This window comes from Notamacropus eugenii, chromosome 6 (assembly GCF_028372415.1).
Source record: "Notamacropus eugenii isolate mMacEug1 chromosome 6, mMacEug1.pri_v2, whole genome shotgun sequence".
Classification (NCBI taxonomy): Eukaryota; Metazoa; Chordata; class Mammalia; order Diprotodontia; family Macropodidae; genus Notamacropus; species Notamacropus eugenii.
Genome location: NC_092877.1, coordinates 367,931,676 through 367,953,092, shown reverse-complemented (window position 1 = coordinate 367,953,092; position 21,417 = coordinate 367,931,676). Strand labels below are relative to the sequence as shown.

The window sequence follows — 21,417 nt, the reverse complement described above, 5'->3', positions numbered from 1 at the left end:
TACTAGCTGTGTGACCCTAGGCAAGTTAATTAACACTGTTTGCCTCAGTTTCCCTATGTGTAAAGTGAGCTGGAGGAGGAAATGTCAAACCACTCTAGCATCTCTGCCAAGAAAATCTTAAATGGGTTCATGGAGAATGGGACACAACTGGAACAAATGGATAGCAACATCAAAAACAGATAGATTAGCAAACCATGCCCTCAAACTACTATGTTCTATTGGTTTGCATTGTTACTTAACTGGTTACTGTCTATCCTGGTGTCAGGACACTCAACTCTTCTTTCTCTCTTTAGCCCAAATGCTGGGTGAATTTTGCTCTCTGAGACTCCTTTCCTCAATCGTAGAATGAGGAGGTCCAGTGGATGAGTTCCAATGTATTTCCCTAACATTTCAGGGGTTCTATGGATCTTGGCTTTCTAGTAAAAAGATTGTTAAGTTTCCCAGGACCATGGACATACTTTATACTTGAGAAACCCAGATGGCACAATGACAGAGGGCTGGACCTAGAACCAGGAAAATGAGGTCAAGTCGTACCTCAGTTATTTACTAGCTGTGGAACTGCAAGCAACTCACTTAAGCTCTCTCAGCCTTTACTTTTCTCATCAGCAAAATGGGAGTAACAGTATCTCATCATAGTACCTGTTCAGAGTTGCTGAGGATCCATAAGATAAACTCTATAAAGCATCCTGAACCCTTAAAAATACTATATAAATGCTTGTTATTAGTTACATGTGTACATACAAAAACTTACCCACCCTCAAGCAGAGACAAGTACATCATAAGCAATAAAATGAATGCTTATTTGATTGGTAAATCAAATGACGTATCAATTTGTCACTTAGAAAACTAATTTCACCAAGTTTTAAAAACTTATTATAAATGTAAATTTGTTATGAGTTAGCAAAGCATAATAAGTAGGTTAATGTACATATTCTGCTATAGATTTTGCTTTGATACATGAATAAAATCATGAGATTTTATAAAATCATGAGAATGATGGGCATGGTCTTGGAATTCACTCTCTATTTATTTTTTATATCAAAGGCTAATACATGGGGGCAAATTTGCTTGGTGGTTGGGGGGTCATTCAGAGTATTTATGACTATAACATTGAAATATTTTTAGTTTTTTCTCTAGAATAAATCAATAACTTTTTATGTTAGTTAATAAAAACTCAGTATCGATTTATTGGTGCATCACCAAAGACAGTACCATTCTTCCCCTTTTGCGATAGTAAATGGGAATGAGTCTCTAGCATTCATCCTTGGACCTACTACAGTGAAACTCAAGTCAAAAAAGTGTGGGAACCATGGATAGAGCCAAATTTGAATTTTAAGCTTGTGATGAAAAGAGGTGTCAGATGAACATTTTTAGATTTCATCATCATTAGTGTTGTGAATTAATATAGAAAATGTCAGTGAAAAAGCTAAAGATTCATATAATTCGATTCAATATGCAATCTTGAAGTACCAGCTACATGCAAGACAACACGAAGAGAAGAATTTGGCTGTGGAGTGTAATGGGCAATTTGCTGATAGTCAAAGCCGAGAGGGCACATGCATTTGAACAAATCAGTGGAGTGGAGACCGAAGTTTAGATCAACCCTATGAGGTAATGAAAGAGCTGGGTTTGAGAAATCAAAGCTCTGATTTTTATTCCCATCAAAAACAGAGCTCATTAGGAAGACAAGGAAGGACCAAAAGTGAGCAAAGAAGAAGAATTTATATGGAATGTAAAGAGTGGAAAAGTAGCCTCTTTCATTGCTTTCTGCTATCTGGGCTCAAAGTACAAAACAAACCACAGACCACGTGAGAGTAACATCACTGGGAGGAATCAAAATGGATTTTTCATGATTCATTTTTAGAAAATTAGCAAATGAACACAACAAAGAATGGATGAAGCAAAAAAAATTACTGATGGGCATGAAGTTAAAAAAGGCAGCTCAAGGTAAATAGAAGAATCTGGAGTGTTATTGCAAGCAAGGGATGGACATCAATGGCATATTGTATTTTTCTTTGGAATTTTAGGAGGTGGAAACTTAACCTGAAAGGAGGTGTGGTAATAGAATGGTGGCCTTGGATTCAGAATGACGTGGATTCAAGTCCTGCCTGGGACATATGCTAGCTCAGTGACCATGGTCACCATTCCTTCAGTGCTCCCCAGGAACTTTTTAAAGTCAGATTATAGAGGAGTGGCTAATCTTTATTAGAGGATGGAATCATGACAGTGGAAGTTTTCCTTCCCAATGAAATCATGAGTCCAGACCAAAGAATCTTTACCTATCATACTGACATGTGAGTTGTACTTATCACGACATCATTCTATGTACTTGCTTAAATACTATATGAAAAAAATGTGGCACACGGCACCCCTGCATAGCTCCTTCTCTGTTATTACACTCCCACCTCAAAGCCATCATGTAGTAATTGGGGAAACCTTAGCATTTGAACACTTAGTTGAAAATTAATGTAGTATCTTATTTGGTCAACATAGATATAACCTCATTAGAAGCTAAAAAAATGCCTTATTTTATACAGTTTACAATTATTTTATAGTTTACAGTTGTTTTACAGTTTACAATATACAGTTTCTGCACTTGCTTTCTAGTTTTAAATTTTTTTCTGAAGGTTTTTTTTTTATAACTCAGTCAGCAAATCGTTCATTCATTCATCCAGTCAACAAATGGTTAATCCTTTACCGAATTCAGAGCACCATGCCTCTCTTTTGGCCACATTTTTCATAAACCTCTTTGGGACATAATACAGTTAATGAATAAACATTTATTAAGCATTTGTTCTGTGCCAGACACTGTAGTAGGTATTGAGAAGACGAAGACAAATCCAAATACTCCATGTTTGCAAAAAGTGAGCAGTTTTTCAAGATTTTTCATTGCTGGGTTGATCATTTCTTTCATAGAATTTTGCCGCAGATATGCATGACTTAGTAAGATGTGGCATCCTTCTCTCTATATACATATCTCCACATACACATCAAATTAAAGAATATGGTGAAATTAAAACTGATCTGAGGAAACTCAACAGGAAACAAAGTTATTTGCACACAAAGGAAGCTTAGTCTCATCCTTTTCTGTTGTTTGCCCCAGTGCCCAGTTCCTCCCAGGTGCAGTATGCCCAGTGCCAGATGGGTGCTGACCCTGAGATCCTGCCTCTGCTAGAAAGATACCAGAATTTATTCTCCTCTAACCCTGGAACCAACTCTCCTCTTACTGGGATCCATCTGACCTGTCATTATTTCCCAGTGCTCTCTGGACCTTGCTACAGTCTCTTCCCAAGCAATACTTGGTCTTTCTATATGCCACAAACTGAACATAAACATGATCTCTCTTTTGTGTGTTGTGTCCCTTAACTATAATGCAAACTCAGGGAGACTATGGAGTGCCTTGATTTTCTATTTGTGTCCCCAGCGTTTAGTGCAGTGCATGTCACATAGCAAACTATTTATTAATAAGTATTTTTCTATCCTGTTCCATTCCAAATTATTTCCTTCCTCCCTCATTCGTTCTCTAATGCTAAACCAACAAAGTTCATACTAAAAAGATCAGAGAAGGTAATTAACCAAGAGACTCTTCCGTAGAAGATGGTATTCGATGTGATGGAAAACTCACCTTTGAGTGATCATTTTAAAGAGTACTTTGTTGAAACTAATATTCATGTTTATAATATGTATATATACACAAATATGTACATATACATTTGTATATGTGCATGTCTATATGTACATGAACATATACACATAAGGCACAGTGCTTTGTACATAGTAAGCACTTAATAAATGCTTTTTTATTCACTGCTCCATCCATCCATTTATTCATATGCACTAGCCAATGAACTTGTTGACTGACGTCTCCATAGGAACACTAACCCATGACTTGTTGAAATAGTTCACATGTTTTTCAGCTTCAGAGCTTGAAGAGACCTTAGAGGTTATTAGGTTCAATTCCTTCATTTTGTAGATGAAGAAATTGAGGCCCAAAGTGGTAAGGTGACTTGCTCAGAGTTTTGTAGCTAATAAGTGTCTTAGGCAAAATTCAAACCCAGGTCTTCCTGACTCTAAGCCCAGAATTCCATCCACTATATCATCTAGCTGCCCTCTTTCTGCCTCCCCTCAACCCCCAAATACAATTACTCATTAAGGAGCTGCTATTCACGCGCGTAGCACACACCTGCTGAAACAGAAACATGATATGAATCCATAGCTGAGGCTGGTGGCTGATGAGGGTAAAGCTGGACTTACTGTATAGGCAGTAATGACCCTTCAAGGTGCAGCTGAAGGACAGCTTTGCCACACAACTTCCAGCTGCATCTAGAAACAAATACACACAGAATTAACAAGGAGCCTCTTTCATGGATGGCTTCAGCAAGATGCCCTCTCTGCTTCAAAATGTGCACTAGCTGCTCCACCTTGATGCTAACACTGAGGTAAATCATGGGATAAGCCACAGGATCTTAAGGCTGGATGCTGCCTCAGAGATCATGGGGTCCAAATGGCTCCTTTTATGGATGAGGAAACTAAGGCAGAAAGGTTCAGTGCTTGCTCAACGTCGCCCAAGGAGTGACTGACTGAGCTCATTCAGGGTCGTCTGGCTTTAAACAAAACTGTTTTTAAAGAGGCTAGTCTGCAGGAAAGAAGGAGGGAAGGAAGGAAAGAAAGAAAGGGAAATAGAGAAAAGAAGAAAGGAAGGAAGGAAGAAAAATAAAAAAGAAGAAAGAAAAAGGAAATAAGAAAGAGAAATAGAGAAAAGAAGAAAGGAAGAAAGAAAAAGAGATCGGTTTATAACCTCCATTAGATTTTCTCATTGACAGAAGGACATGTGATCTTGCTGCCTTTAAGGAAAAATTTCCTAACCATTATAATTGCCAATGCCAGAAACATTTATTAAGTGCTACTTTGTATAAGGCACTGGGGATACAGACAAAAATGAAGAGGGGCTAAACTTTCAGTAGTCAATCTTATGTGTTTATTACCACCTACTATGTGCCAGGCACTTAGCTAGGTACTGGGCATAGGTACAAAGATAGAAATAGAAGTCTTTGTCCTCAGGGAGTTTACATTCTCCTGGGGCAGTGGAAGATAACTTATATTTATATAATGTATTAAAGTTTGCAGAGGATTTTAGTTCATCCTTTGGACCATTTGCTAACTTGCAATTGTATTTACACATTGGAGCTCCAGAGGTCAGCTACCACACAGTTTGGGTCAGCACTCCTAACATGAGAGTTAACAAATCCCCACCAATGTGTTTCCCATTAACAATCAGCCAATAGACATTATTCACTTTTAGCAAAAGCATTTACTCAGATGTCACAGTAAAAACAGCGGTTGGATAATACTCCCTCCACATAACCCTGAGGTATGCTATCCTGCACGTACATATAGGTCCCACGGAAAGAATGGACATGAACTTGCCGTAATGGAAATGAGGGAGTCGATGTAGCCAAGGCAGTTCACTGGTATCAGTACTAGAGGGCCTGGGGGTCTTTTTCATTGCCATCATTATCATTGCCATTATCATCACAATTAGTATATACTTTCTCTGGAGATTCATCGAGAGTCTCCCGCTGGATTTAGTTCCCATACCAGGGTCTGCCCTTCTCCACAACCTCACTTAGATCCAATTCATGCAGAAATCACCTTTGTGATGTCATCGGTCCTCTTCAAGAATAAAAGACAAACCCACCACCAATCTATCTGCCTTCTGGGGAATTATACACCTCTTTGGGGCTTTTCTGAGTTTGTTTTCCTGAAAGTAATGGAGCATTAATAGAAATGGATTTATTTTGGTAACTTTTTGGTAACAAATTTGTTCTGTGAAGTTTGGATTCAGCCAAAGGGTCACACTTGAGAACCTAGAGGGCCACATGTGGCCTCAAGGTCACGAGTTCCCTACCCTAGGTCTGTTCTGTAGGTTCAACTATAGCTGATAAACCCCTACCAATGTACTTTAGATTAACAATCACTTGAGATATTATTACCTCTTATTCAGATGAGCATTTACTAAGCTTTCAGTAACTATAAAATATTCTCCCATGTACACGCAGAAACCTGGGACACACTATCCCACAGATCCACCGCTCATCCGTGGGAAGAACAGATACCAGTAAGGAGCGCAGCAGTCATGAGGCGTTACATGCAGGCGTCACCTGTGCCAGAGCAATGCCTAGCTCTGGGTATTGTGGGGCTTAGCAGTATTTTCTCTTAGCAGAGTCCTCACATGGCTCCCCTGGGAAACAATGGCTTTGCTGGGCAGGTTGCTTAGTGAGGTTCCCATGGTCTGCTCCTCTCCATAGGTCAATTTTCAAATGCCAGGGCTAGCTCTCTTTTGAGTTCATAGCCATCTCTTTTCACTGCTGTCTAGGTTCCTAGTCCAAAAAGTTGCTTCTAGACACAAATGATGACCTTTCTTTATCCATGCATATTTGTAGGGCATGCCTCTGCTTCCTCAATTGTTCCTTGATTTTTCTGGAACCAATGAATCATCAAGATGCTTTTAATGAGATTTTTCCCTCTGGCAAACTACTACAACTTTATGTCATGGCAGAGAAAGAGAAAACTCCTTTCCCTTCCTTCCTTTGCTCTGGAGGGTCTCACTCTACAATTGTTGAGTCTTGATAACCTTCCAACTCACCAATTAATTAGATCCTGTCTTGGAACTGATAAATGCTCTCCAAGCCTTAGCTATTTTCACACCTTTACTTATCCAATATCAAAGTCTATGTGGCACAGTTCACAAATAATCAAGAAATTAGCTTTCTTCCACAGGACAGGAATCTACTACAGCTCGTAAGGCTGAAAGTCATACTCATGCCCTCACTGAGTGAAGAAATGGATATTAAGTTCTTGCTATACACCATGTACTGAGAATAAAAATAGAAAAAAGAGAGATTAGAGGAAGTCAGCACATCCATGTAGTAGTGGTGACCAAGGAAAGGCGTTTGGATGGGCAAAATCACAAGTGTGATAATTCAGTCATGGAGTAACTGATTCAGGTGACATTTCCAGGAATGTTAGTGTTGATTTGATTATTGCTTCCAGAGCCAGGACTGGCAAAGTACACCAGCATGGCATAGGGTAGAGATGGCTGGGGATCTCTAGGGTGGGGATCTGTGCTACATTAGACATGGTGCAGGCTCACAGTCAGAAGCCTGAGGGAGAACTGATTAGTCAGAGGTGGGGCTTGGAGTAAAGGAACATTGGGTGATGATGGCAAATGAATATGATTTCTAAATGACCAAATCTAATGACTTTTCCACAGGTCTTCTCATTCTTGGCTCTCTGAAACATCTGACACTGTTAATTACCTTCTACTAGATATCCTCTTCTCTCTGGGTTTTTTTTTTTTTATCAAGGTCAAGTCTCTCTTGATTGATCTTGATAATATCATGCCCTGTTCTCTCTCTGTTCCCCCCCACTCCTGTGCTCTTTTTTCTTCTTCCTCTTTACTATCTTTCTTCATCAGTGCAAGATAAGGATTAAATCCAATTCTCTCAGGAAATAAGTTCTTTCAATCCTTTCCTCGCTTACCTTTTTTTTAAACATCTTGGTTAATAGTCTTTCCTGAATGACTAATAGCTTTCTCACAGACACTTCACTCAATGGCAGTTACTGTGCAAGATCATTGTTACCTCTTAAATGTGTAGTAAAAGTATCTAATAGTTTATGGAAGAGGCTGTCAAAGAGTTGGTGTTACATGCACCTTCCCTCCATGCACACAAAACATTTTGTTTTAAAAGAGATTGGATTTTTGTGCTGTGGCCTCTTTTCAGGAATGCCTGTCATTTGGACCAGTGGAACTTATACCTACCCCATAATTCATATAATTTTGCAACATGTAAAAATATTCAGCTTTTGTAAATACGAAGGGAGAAACCAATAGGTTTATACTGGAGTGCAAGAATTTGCCTCTTTTACTCATCCACTAAAATGGCACATGGAAGGGTTTTTGTCATTCTTCACACTAGGGGATGTATAGTTGGGTACAATTAAGCCATAGAGGAAAGAACCAGGCTTTTGAACCAGGTTCAGAATTTAGGAGGGGTGATGGGGAAGCTGTGGAAAGAGATAAAGAGTAATGTGAGCTACAAAGGTGACTGTGAAACCTTCACAATGACCATCCCTTCCTGGAATGCACTCCTTCCTCAACTTGGCGTCAAGAGGTCTCTCTTTCCAAGACGCAGCTCAAGGAACATCCCCCGCATGAAGCCTTTCTCACTTGCCTCCAGTTGCTACTGCCCTCCCTAACTACCTTGTATTTGTTTGAAGTTATCTCTTTGAATTTATATAGGCACACATTTTCTCACTTGTTGGAGTGTAAGCAAATTGTGAGTGGCTCATTCTTTCATTCTTTGCCTGACCTAGTGTCTGGTACACAGCAAGAACTTAATAAATGCCTGTTAGTGGATACGTTGCCTCTTTTAGTGAAACACAAAATTTTCTGTGACTTTTAAGTGTGAAAATGGAGAATGTTTCTTATTTTAAATGTCTACACAACCAGAGAAGAGACAAAAAAAATCATTTCATCTTTGGAAAAGGAACTAAATTTCATCTTTTTTTCTTTTGGGAGGGAGAGGCAATTAGGGATAAGTGACTTGCACATAGCTGCTAACTGTCAAGTTTCTGAAGCTGGATTTGAACTCACTTCTGCCTGACTCTAGGGGTGGTGCTCTACCCACTGAACCACTTAGCAGCCCCTAACTAGTTTCATGTTAAACAAATGAACAAACTGACCTTAGACCAGCCCTGCTCTGAAAGTTTCTGCCTGCCTAATAAACACTCTAACAAATGAAGTTGGTTAGCACCCCTGAGATTTAGCAACTGAATTAGAGTCCCTACTTACCCCAATTATGTTACTGTGCACAGGTATTCCCTACACCAACATTTGCAGACAGGCACAAGTTGCACATAAAACACCCATTATAGAGATATAGAAAGAAATATTTCTAACATTAAATGTGTCAATAAAGAAAACAAAAAGACTACATACAATTAGCTTCAAGAGATAACAAAAAGCAAAACAGGCAACAAGAGATGATGGACAAAATCCTGAAACAGGGAATTCAGGAGCTTAGATTCCCAACCCAGCTCTGCCACTAACTAGCCATGTGACTCAGGGCATGTTACTTAACCAATTGTTTTCCTGTAAAATGAGGTAGTTAGAACAAATTATCTCCAAGGTCTCATTAAAGTAAAAAAAAAATATATTCTATAATCACATGACTCTTGGCATCCTGGAATAGTGCATGGAGCTGGCCAAGAAGACTTGTTTTTAAGTTCTGACTAGCCACAATGGCTGTGGAACCTCTCAGCACCTTTCTAAGTCTCTAAATTGCAGAATAGTTGTGGATCTACATTGGCAGAAGGACTTTCCTCACTGGGAGTTTATTACATTAATACAATTACAGGTCTGGACCAAAAAATAAAAGGCCATCATTTTCATTTACCCTCTGGACACTTAAATGAGTGAGAATGTCTCGAATGTTTGAGCCAATGGTCCTTTTGATTTTCTTTTGATGTTACTTAAAGAATGGAAATCAAAATGTAGCCAAGGGATGGATAAATAACTGTCATTTAATTGGACAAATGGTTTAAATTAGATTAGAAGAAGGGAAAAAAGTAATATTAGATATTTGTTTGATGATGACTTTTATGAATTAGGTAAAATAAAGCATGATTCTAAATGTCAGTCTTAAATGGTGTTTTCAAAAACTAGACAATGTACTTAGGGCATTCACACTCTTCTGGGGATTGAGAGGGGGAGAAGAACAAGGAGAAATAGGTGACAGCTGTGTGATTCAATTCTGTGTGACCTGAAATGATGTTTTCATTGTAAAGTCAACCCTTCACCTGATCCAAATCATACATAAATGTTTGACAAAGTCTAGGAAACAGAAAGAGTCATGCTGTTGGTCTCAAAGAGGGGGAACCTTTCTCTGGCTCCAGACCATAAACAACTTCTAGTCTGATGATTGAAATAGTCTTAGGAACCTTGATGGGATACCTGCCCAAGAAACAACAGGGCTATTTCTTATATAATTTAAACAGAACATGGAGACAGGAGAGCTGGCAGATGGGGGAATTAGGATAATTACAGAAAATGGATCTGTCTCTTGTTAACTTCCAAATGAAATTTTAGTAGAGTGGAAGACTAAACCTCTTATTTCATTGACACAGGAGACTCTCAGATGAGGAAACTCCCTCTGCCAATGCAGGTGGGCTTCTTCTCTGCAATTTGGTCTTAGAGGGCTGCCTTAGAGAACACTGGGAGGTTCAGTGACCCATCTAGGATCCCAGAGCCTGTAATTTTTAAGAAGCAGGTTTTGAATGCAGGTCTTTCTGGTTCCTCTACCAATGATCACCAAACTATAAGCCAATTGACTTTTACAGCAACCTAGTCTTGAAAAGCTTGAGAAAAGTCAGTCTGAGAAAGAAATATTCTTCTTCTTCTTCTTCTTCTTCTTCTTCTTCTTCTGAGAGAGAGAGAGAGAGAGAGAGAGAGAGAGAGAGAGAGAGAGAGAGAGAGAGAGAGAGAGAGAGAAAGAGAGAAGTCATCCCATCTTCATTGGTGGTGTCACAGAATCTCTGATTAGTCTATGGTTGGTATGGATTATCCAACTTGACCATGTGTCAAGCAAGGTGCAATTGTCAATAAACTAGATTGGGAGATTGTGTGATCTTGAGCAAGTCACTTAAGTGTTTAAAGCATCAGTTTCCTCATCTATAAAATGGATATAATAATAGTACCTATCTCATAGAGTTGTAGGGATCAAATAAGGTAATGTGCGGAAGCACTTTGCAAACGTTAAAATCCAATAGAAGTGTTAGTGGGGAGCTGGTAAGGACATTTTTCATGGTCAATCTCAACATTAGAGCATCAAGGTTCAGGAACTTGGAGTTTTTCCCACTTGCTTCTTGAGGAAAGCCATGTAATGGACAGGTTGATATCTTCTCTTGCTGGTTCAGAATTCAGGTGATCACAGGGTTCTTCCCAAGTAGTCATGGCAGTCGTTAAGACATTTCTATTGACTTTGCATCTTGTGTCTACCTTTTCAACATTGGGCAAGTCTGAAAGGATTCACCCTGAGGAATATAGTATTTCTCCCTTACTAGGAATAACAAATTGCCCAAGGACAGACAGCCTAGGATGGTGCCCAATTCTGTAGCCAGATCCTCTAAAGTCTTCCTACTCTTCCTTTTAAGTTCCATGCTCCTATCTTGTCACCTTTACTTCCTGAGGCATCCCCTCTCGCCCAGCTGTGTGGGTGGAGCCTGAGTGTGTCAGCTATGATCATGGAACCACACAAGGAGCTACCCCAATATTTTGGAAATTGTGTTCTTCAAAACAGATTTCCTACTCATGAATAGAGAAAAGAAGAAAGATGGGAAGTGAACTAATTTACATTCTATAGACAGCAGATGATAAAACAAGAAAGATATAGCAGAAGTTGTGCGTTTTCTTAAGGGTTTGAGTCACCTGAAATCTCTAAATCAGATACAGAAGGCAAGCTTCACCATGGGGGTTCCTTGCTGAGTTCTTTCTAAGGCTTTTGTAGATCAGTTTTGATCTTCACAATTCCATAGAGATGGTGGCAGCATAATGCATGAGGCAGGGGTAGGGGTATTAAGCAATAAGGAACTGGGTTCAAATCCTGCCTTTGATGTTGTGTGACCGCTGTGTGAGTCTCAGACAACTGAGGACTTCTATGCTAAGTTGAATGAATGAACAACAGCAAGAAACCCTAATAAGCACTTCCTATGTTCCAGGTAAGATGCTAAGCTTATATTCCAAGACAACTCCTATGGGGAATAGGAAAGCAGGTATTGTTCAGGAAGTGATGAACTGACCTAGTTCCACACAGTGTAAAGTGAAAGCCCAGGACCACAAGGCAGGAGCCCTCAGTCCGCTGTGAGGAGGAAGAGTTGCAATGAGCTTCTATGGAGGAGATTCCCATTCCAGTGAAATTATCAGGTATTAACGTGGGCTGACTTAGTAATTTAATGTATTTAATTCCCCTTTCAAACCAATAATGAACCAAAAATGAATGTACATACTCTGAAAGTGATAGCTCTGTTGGAAATTGCTTCCAGAAGATCTTAATGTCTCTTACTGCTCCAGTGATTTCCTCCTGCCCTTCTCCCTTGCTTCCCACAATGGGTCTCACAAAATTCCAGGAATATCCTGAAATGGTATGGGTGAGACTTTGAAGTACAGCCCACCAGGGCCATGCTCATTTGAAAGCCTTCTTTCTTATTACAGACATGATCCCTAAACCTCACCAAAGAGATATAAGATATATATTCTAAAGGCAAACGGATAGAAAAGAATCCAAAGTAAGTTCAGAAATCACCTTGGAATGTATTCCCAGGGGCTGGTATAAACTGGAGATAGGAAAGTAGTTTGGGAATTCCTTAGGAATCCAGAATCAAATGCATCTTTATCTATTTTTACATGGTAGAAAAGTGTTTGATTTCTGGAGACTCTCCCCGAGTCACTTTTGGTCCCACTGAATTAGGAGAATCCCATATGTTATAAATAACCACATATCTTGAAGCAAGCTGAAATTTACCTAAAGCTGTGAAGTGGCAGCAGACCCAGCAGGAAGACCATGCTCCCCTCCATGCACTATTCCATATGCTACCCATTATTGCTCATTCCTGCAAAACCAGCAGCCAGAGAGAGGGCAATGAAAATTCTAGGAAATTTTATCTGATGCTCTGAAGATGTGCTTTGTTTACATTTCTTCCAATGAAAGAATGAAGACTCTTGCACTGTGTGGCAGCCTATCAGTCCACCGTACAGCATCTCCTTGCTGGTATGGCCTAGGAGTTTCTGGACAAGCCCTTATCCATGATGGTCACTAGGAGAGTGTGACAGATCAGTTGTCTCAATATTTACTTCAGGAGTAGATAGAAAAGAATTGAAAGAAACAATCCAACTCTCCCAATGCTGCCATTGACCTCATCAATGTGACGATCTAAAGAATGAGTCTGACACAGCTGCTAAAGGAGTTCCCTAAAGACATCTGTCAGGGGACAAGATCTCTTTCCCTGGAAGTGACATGATTTAGTGGGAAGAACATTGGTCTTAGAAGTGGAGGACCTGGATCTGTCTCATGGCTCTGGGCAAGTCACTCTCTGCAACTCAGTTTTCTTATCTGTGGAATGAGGGTATTAGACTCTACATGTAGCAGCCTATGAACTTCACCTTCATTGATCCCAGTTTCTTTATTCCGAAAATAGGGATGAATGAATAAAAGACATTAAGTTTTTAGTCTGTGCTCAGTCCTGTGTAAGTGTTGGGGATAATAACAAGCTATTAGATGAGAATAACTATAGATAATAAAAGTTTCCACAAGTTGCTTCAATTCTAATATAGGGATACAACAAATACAAGGGGATGGGGACCAAGAAAGGGCACTTTGGCTGTAGAAGTTCCAGGATGGTGAGTGGAGCTTCTGGGCCATCAATCATCATGCCCTTTCCAGAAGCAGTATAGATATGGTTATTGTTCCCAGAGAGGTAGAAATCTGGGGATGGGGAGGGAAGATATGTGAGACTATTTGGATTATCAGCCTTAAATGGTTGTTAACCTTTGTTAACTTTGTAAATGTGCTATTGAATTATGGGCTACTATTATTATTTCCTAGTACTGTGGCTGAGTGTGACAAAATGAAGGCTACCTTGCCTGATTCGTTTGATGCCCTGACACCTTGAGTAGTATTGCCTTCATAGCTCTCTTAATCACTTCTTTATTTTATTGAAAACCTGAAATTAAACTGGGATAAATGTAAAGTCTAACATGGGTTAAAACAATCCAATTTCTAAAGAAAATATGGGGTTGTTGTTGATCTGATAAAGATCTGGAGGTCTCAATGGACTGGAAGTTCCATGTTAGTCAATACTGTGATAATGGCAACAACAAAAGAGAAGGAAATGCTAGGTGCATTAAAACAGGCATGTTTTAGTGAGGTGATAGCTCCTTCATATGCTGCATCAGTCAGACTGTATATGGGACTGTGTTCATTTCTGGGAAATGTATGTTAGATAGGTCATCACTAAGCTATGGAGCATTCAAAAGAGGGCAGCAAGGATGGTGAAAGACTTTGAGTGCATGCTCCAAAAGGACTGGCTGAAGACTGTGGGAATTGTTTAGTCCAAGAAAAAGAAAAGTTGGGGAGGCTCCATCTCTAAATTTTAGATCTTGTCATGCAGAAAAGGGCTTAAATTTGTTCTAGTTGGCACAGAAGGGCAATCCTATGGGGAATGGTATGTTTGGAGGTAAAACTTTCTAATGATTATAGCCATCCAGAAGCCATCCATCTCCCAAAGGGAACTGGGCTGCTTTAGGAGGTTTGGGGTTTCTTGTCACTGGAGGTCTTTGAGCAAAAGTTGCTATGTCTAATATGACATAGAGAGAATTCTTTTCTGGGTGTGGGTTTTCCAGGATTTTCCAGGATTGCCAATTTTGAAATTCAGTGATGCTGGATTATTTTCCATGGTTAGGATACCAGATCATGAACAGCAGTGTCTGTGTTGCTTTTGTATTTGTATCTCTAATGCTTAGCTTTGTGCCTAGCACATAGCACATGCTAAATAAGGATTGATTCACTAATTATAGGATTTGTATATATGTTATATCTCTCTCTTGACTATCAGCTCCACCATGCCTGGGATGGTGACATAAAAACTTTACCCCTTCCCGTAGTGCCTAATACAGTGTTTTAAACACAGTAGGTTCTTCAAAATGCTTAATCTGATCATTAATGGAATGAAATGAACACATGAGGAGCATGATTTAATTTATGCAATTTGCTCACGATCAAGGGAGAGAAATCGATTTGGAAACAGTCTGTAGTCTCAACAAAGATGGCATTTAAATACAACTTTCCATCTTATTTACTCCCCATGAAATGTACATGAGAAGGGTGGTATAGGTCCTGTGAACCCCATTTTGCTGAAGAGGGGACTGAGGCTCAGAGACTTTTAATACCTGGTCCATAGTCACCAAGCTAATAGATATTAGAGGTGAGATTCAACCTCATGTCTTTCTAGACTTTAAATCTAGGACTCTTTCCACTATAACAATTCACCTTTCAGGGAAATGGAATCTCTCTAGGTAGAAAGTAGATGGGACTCATTTTACTTGGTTGCCTATTTTCTTGACGAACATTCACAAGAAGGCATGCTAAATACTTATTGCGGAGAACTCTGTAGTTAGTAGAATTTCTTGGGTTCTATTAAAGGAGAAGAAAATTAAGGTAATTTTTCATCTATAAAACAAGAATTTGGGGATTGAATTATATATCCATGGAAGTTCTCCTCTGATGTCTCATCAGGGCCTGAAGGTAACCTTGGATTCTCAAAATCTATGCACCACACAGAGCAAGCTCAGCTGGGTCTTGAGGGAGAATGACTTTAATTGTAGGCCCAGAGGTACATTATATCTGTCACTTAAGGAACAGCCTCACCACTAGGTTGGTCACAGAATGACAGTGCTTTTGGTTCATAGGATCCCACAAAGAACGTTGGAAGGAGTTGTAACAGCAAGCATCCTGGCAGACCCAGGATGGCTGCTAGCACAGGTCCTTACATCTGCTTTACCAGGAAAGATAGTTGTTTAAGGGGATCAACAATCTTTTTAAATTATATTTACTAATTCAGAGGAAAAGTCAACACCCTAAACTTCAGAGAAAATACATATAGAGAAAATATAAGCAGAGAAACAAAGACCAACAGACAGGGCCCTACTGCCTGAATCAAAGCAATATTGCTACACGCTTTACATACATCCCTGGATCAAGAGAGCCTTTACATCTGAAAGCCAGGGAACTCTGAACATATGGTCACTCAGTGTCTCAACCAGGGAATCACAAGATCCTTCTCATAAGCGAGCCCCCAAAGCAAAATACCAACTCAGAGTATATATACACTTCTCAGCGTCAGAAGGCATCACAACCCTTGTGAATCAGTGCCTAATTAGAAATTAGCAACAGGTGTGAAAGCCTTCCTACAAGCAAGCTTCCCCTAAGTAAGCTTCCCTTAATGGGCTCCACATGAGTCTTATTACTAGGTGGGGAAGATCTTATATTCCATTAATATTACAGGGGTTGAGATCTGTGTAAGTGGAAAGACCTTTCCTTGAAGAAATAGTGAAGTCAGATCTTCATGTTTTTTTGTAATAACTTAAAGGACTGTATAAATGTTGTTGTTGTCCAGTTGTGTCTGACTCTTTATGTCTGCATTTGGGGTTTTCTTGGCAAAGATACTGGAATGGTTTGCCATTTCCTTTTCCACCTCACTTTACGGATGACTAGACTGAGGCAGAGTTAAGTGACTTGCCCAGGGTCACATAGCTAATCAGTGTTTGAGACCAGATTTGACCTCAGGTCTTTCTGACTCCAGGTTAAGCATTTTATCCACTGTGCCACCTAACTGTCCCAATTATTTTAGTTATTAGTAATTCAAAGGTAAACAGTACTTTATACTTTGCAAAGAAATTCAATTTAAAGAAAGTGAGTTTGGTTTCATACAAATAGAGTTTGAGGCAATGGGAGGACATGTCTAAAAGAATACAGGTGGACATGTCTAACAGGAAGTTAGATTTGTGGGACTGAAGGTCAGGACAAAAAGAAGGTTGGTGATGTAGCGTGCAGGGCTCATCTGCAGATAGCTACCAGGTGAGAGCATAATCATGAAAAAGTTTTCTTAGGGAGATACTGTCTCAAGCAAACAGCCAAGGGCTGAGGGCTTAGCCTTGTGGTCCCCCCATTTAGGGAGTTGGGTAAAAACCAAAAGAGTGAAGGAACAGAGAGCTAAGGGAGTGACCAGGATATGTCATTTGATTGAAACCAAGAGATCAAAGAGTTCCAAGAAGAAAGAGGTGGCTAGCCATGCCAAATTCTGCAGAGGGATCAATGATGATGAGGTCATGCTGTTGGATTGGATGATTAAGATGTTACTGAAGCCTTAGAGAGGACCAGATTCAGTCTAGTGGTGGGGCTGGAAGTCAGCTTGTATAGGACTAATTAAATTGGTATTACAATTATACAATTATATAATTATACAATTATATTTGTATTACAAATTATATTTGTAATTATTACAATACAATACAATTACAATATACAAATTTTATTTGTACTACAAATACAAAGTTCTGGTATTACAGAACTTGTGAGGATTCAAGTAGAGAAAAGGAGACAAATAGGATAATGGTATATATCTTCATCTCTAATACAGAGTCTAAAGCTGTCATTAAGTTCTGCTACAAAGGCAAGTATAGACAAAATTCCTTTCAAGTGAACAGCATGTCTTTTGAGAGACAGAAACCCAAGTTATGGGATCACTTTGGCTTCAAATTCTAGATGTAACTGGAGCACCAAGCAAAAAATCAGTCAGGTCATTAATTGACAAGTCCTTATTAAGCACTTACTATGTGCCAGACCCCTCCTAACAGCAGGAATGTCTTCTCTATCTGGTGTAGGGCTGTAATACTTGGCTTGCTGGAATTATTACATTAAAAAATTTAGCAGACATCTATGGAGGGCCTTCTAAGTGTCTCTAGACTTGGTGCTGGGGAAACAAGGACGTACAAAAACTAAAGCATTTCTGAATCTCAAAGATCTTACATTCTAAAGATAGAACCCAACATGGACACAAGTAAGTAAAGAGGAAGCACTTTCAAAGGAATAAAAAATAATTTTAAGAGGGAAAGAGCATTAGTGCATAGGAGATAAAAAGGTATTACATAGGAAGATCACTTGAGCTGTTTTTGGAAGGAGTCAGAGATTCTGTGACTCAAAGATGAAGACATGGGGAATTCTGGACATGAGATGGGATGCTCTTGATGGGGAACAGCTAATGGACTAGTTTGACTGAGACAGAAGGTTGATGAAAAGGGATTAAGATGAAGTGAGTTTAGCAGAGTAAATGGGAGTCGTATTGTGGAAGGCTTTACATGCCAGTCTGAGCATTTTGCTTTGGATCCTAGAAGAGTAGGGCAGCCAGTGAAGAATATTAATTGCAGTAGTGACATAGCAGGTCCGTGATGCAGCAATCTAAATGTGTCAGCTGTCTGGAGGATGGATCAGAAGGGAGAGACTGAACAAGCAGATCGTTGAGGATGCTATCACAAGAGTCCTCTCATGCCATCCATCAGTATATCTGCATTTCATGGTACTAGACTATCCCAAACAACAAGGTTGTGGAATGGAGCCAATCGCTCAGCAACGCCTGATGTAACTAACAGAAATACACTGGCTTGGACATCTATGAAAAAAGGCTGACAAGAGTCTGCCCCAACAGCTGCTGCCTAGGGGACTGACCTGGGGTCATTGGATGTGGGTGGGCTGGATCCCTTCTTTAAAGACACAATGAAGGACAATTTCAAAAGAAGTGGCATTGCTGAATTCATTCTGTAGGGAAATCACAGCTCTGAGCAGCCTAGGCTGGGGCGTGATAGTCAGATAATGATTTTCATGGCAAAGTCATCAAGCAGAAGCCCAACACTGCCAAATCCCACATACAGCGACTGGATTCACAGAGCTCAGGACACACTGATGGCTGTGAGTCAACCTTTTTAGTCCCACACAAAGAAAGCTGGCAATCTCCATCAACTGTTCATCTCTGGATGTGGATCAATGTGCAAATAATAAAGCAGCTGCAATTTTGTCTGGGCAGGCAACTCCCTATGTGGGAAGTCTCTTCACTCAGGTAGATTGCAACCCAAGAACTAATAGAAACTTCAGGATATTGCTTGAGGCACATAGTCACAGTTACTAATTGTCGGAGGTGTATTTGAAGACCAATCTTTCCTGACACCAAGCCCAGTACTATAGCTGCTACATCACACACACACACGCACACACACACCCTACCTACCAGGCAGTTAGAGTTTAGTCACTCTTACTAAGCTCTGAGCACCTCGAAGATATGTGGACTTTTCCTTACAGCAGATAAATAGCGAACAAAAGGGGTTAGTCCTATAATCCTAGCATTGATCAAGGTGGTCTTGAACAACTGATCAATGGAAATTGTCCATTTTACTTTCAATTGTCCTTCTAGTGTATTGTGACCTGCATTAGCACTGGCTTCAGTGATACTGTACAGGGGTACTGTAGCTAGAATGCTGGACTTGGAGGCAGGAAGACCCAGCTTCAAACCTTGCCTAGACATTTACTGACTGTGTGACCCTGGACAAGTCACTTAGCTCATCTCATTCTCAATATGTTCCTTTGTAAAATGAGGGGAGTTGCATTTGATGGCCTACAAGGTCTCTCTCACCTCTAAATTTATGATTATATACTGTTATAGATCCTTTCAATTCTATAAAGCTCTTTTGGCATCAATGTAATTTCTAAAGCTACCTCTAATTTAAGAGGTCATGGACCAGATAACTGTAAAAATGATTTACAAATGACATGTACCTTTAAAACGACTAGTCTACCAAAAAGGAAACTGAAATCATAGCCATAAATTCACAGAAAATTGACATTAATCTAACAGTGTCAAATGGTGATTAAATTGACTAAAAGAAACAGGGACAATTTCATTTGTTTAAGTTCCACAGCAATAACTTGTCCATTTGAGTCACGTTCAGGAATTCTGTTTTTAGGTTAAGTGTTAGGGGTGGGATGGGGCCAGCTGAGGAAGGAGGAGCAGAATATCCATATGCCCGAGGCTCACAGTTTCCTATCATTCTGGAGTCCTCTCCAAGAGCATTGAGAAGTAGCCCTAAGATTGGCACAGAGCTTGGTGGAAGATGGACATGAGAAAGCAGTGTCGGCATTGAGGGATTGGGTGTTTGCAAGAGCATGGAATGGGAATGTGGAAAACAATAAAGAGTGAAGAGAAGAGGAGAGACTCTGTTAAGATAGAACTTTGCAGAGCCTCTTGTCTGAACCAGGTATAAGCTGAGCTATCAAGAAGAGAACGAGTGTGGATGGAGGGGAGCACATGATTACTGAGGGTATAAGGCATGGATGATTAGGAGGGATAGTAACCAAAGCCACAACTAGCATGAGACAAGTGGGACTTTGTCCCAGGTTGCTCACAATGAAGGGAAGGTGGGGCATATTCCTCTTCATAGCAACCAAAGAGTTCCCCTTGTGTCTCCTGGTTCACATCACCACATGATCCAATGATCTACGTCTATGACACCCAAGTCCCATAGCAATCTATCTGGTAGGCCTCTTTTTCTCCCCCCACAAAACCCATGTGTGGAGTTTCTAGGAGATAGACTGACCTGATACAGTTATTTTTTGGGATGCATCTTTCTTCCTTCCAACTGTTTTAGTCTCAGATGAAACAATTCTGACTTCTAGCCTTTGAGAAAGTTTCCCGACCTATACAGTGTCATGAATCTCCACTCCTTGACCTCCTTCTAATCTCAGAGAATGAGCATTTCTATAAACACAGCACAATTCCATAAATAAGGGAGCATAGAGAAAGTAACTGTGGATTGTCTACAGGTGGCCCTCCAGAGTGCTCTGCAGATCCAGGAGGTTTCAATATCTACATTACCGAACATCCACTGGATCAGAAAACCAGATGTCACCAAAAGCAAACATACTTTTCAGCTGAATTTCAGCAGTAGTAACTCTTTATGGTCACGGTAGAGCTGATTTAGGTCTAGGCGGGGGGAGGTTCCTGAAATTTCACTCCTTTCCTAATTCAATGCATTGTGGGGTTGCAATGTTTAAGTATAATTTAATTTAATTTTAATTTTAATCTTCCCCACAAGACTGAAAGTCAGTAAGTCCCTCTCTACTTTTACAGATTTACAGCTGGGTGAGGTCCAGAATAACTGAGCATATAATTCCACATGCTGGGTTTTTTAAACATGGGTTGCAGGAAAAAGAAACCAAAGGATAGAGAGAGTTTGAGTAATCTACAGAAATGGGGCACCAGAAAGTAAGAGAGCAAACTCTCAAGAGACTGGGAGAGTAGGAAGGTGTCCTTCAAGGGTCAGCACAAATCATCACCAGTGATTGCTATGAATTCAATTTATGTAGACCCATACACAGATCATGAATATCTATACATACATATGTGTGTATACAGACACACACACACACACACATACACACACACCACAGTTGTCACATTATATATCCTTCCCCTTGGCATTTCCTCCCAAACTAAATGTCAGGTCCTCAAGGGCAGGGGTTGTTTGATTTCCATTTTTGAATTTCTAGCATCTTGTGACATATAAGAGGTAATAGATAGGTAGATGATGGTTAGATTACATTTATTAAGAGTTCACTTTGTGCCAGGCACTGTATTTCTAAAGGCAAAGCAGAAAGTCCATGCCCCCCCCATCTATCAGGGGAAGATAATACATAAATAGAGTTTAGGATGGCAGAGGAGTTGCAGGGCAAAAATACCTGTGTTCCGGGGGGGGGG

At 40.0% G+C, this 21,417-nt stretch overlaps 1 protein-coding gene and 1 long non-coding RNA gene across 8 annotated transcripts in view; one reads left to right on the top strand and one right to left on the bottom strand.

Annotated features, from left to right (window-relative positions):
- Positions 1-21,417, bottom strand: part of VEPH1 (ventricular zone expressed PH domain containing 1) — a 200,239-nt gene that overhangs the window by 52,527 nt on the left and 126,295 nt on the right. For 3 of the 5 annotated variants that reach the window (XM_072618640.1, XM_072618639.1, XM_072618642.1), the window contains exon 10: positions 4,184-4,323. In XM_072618640.1, the coding sequence (XP_072474741.1) occupies positions 4,184-4,323 (140 nt within the window). The remainder of the gene's footprint in view (positions 1-4,183; positions 4,324-21,417) is intronic. The other 2 variants (XM_072618644.1, XM_072618643.1) reach the window with 1 other exon arrangement.
- The window catches only part of LOC140510208 (uncharacterized), a 146,441-nt gene that overhangs the window by 72,327 nt on the left and 52,697 nt on the right, over positions 1-21,417 (top strand). The window lies entirely within an intron of this gene.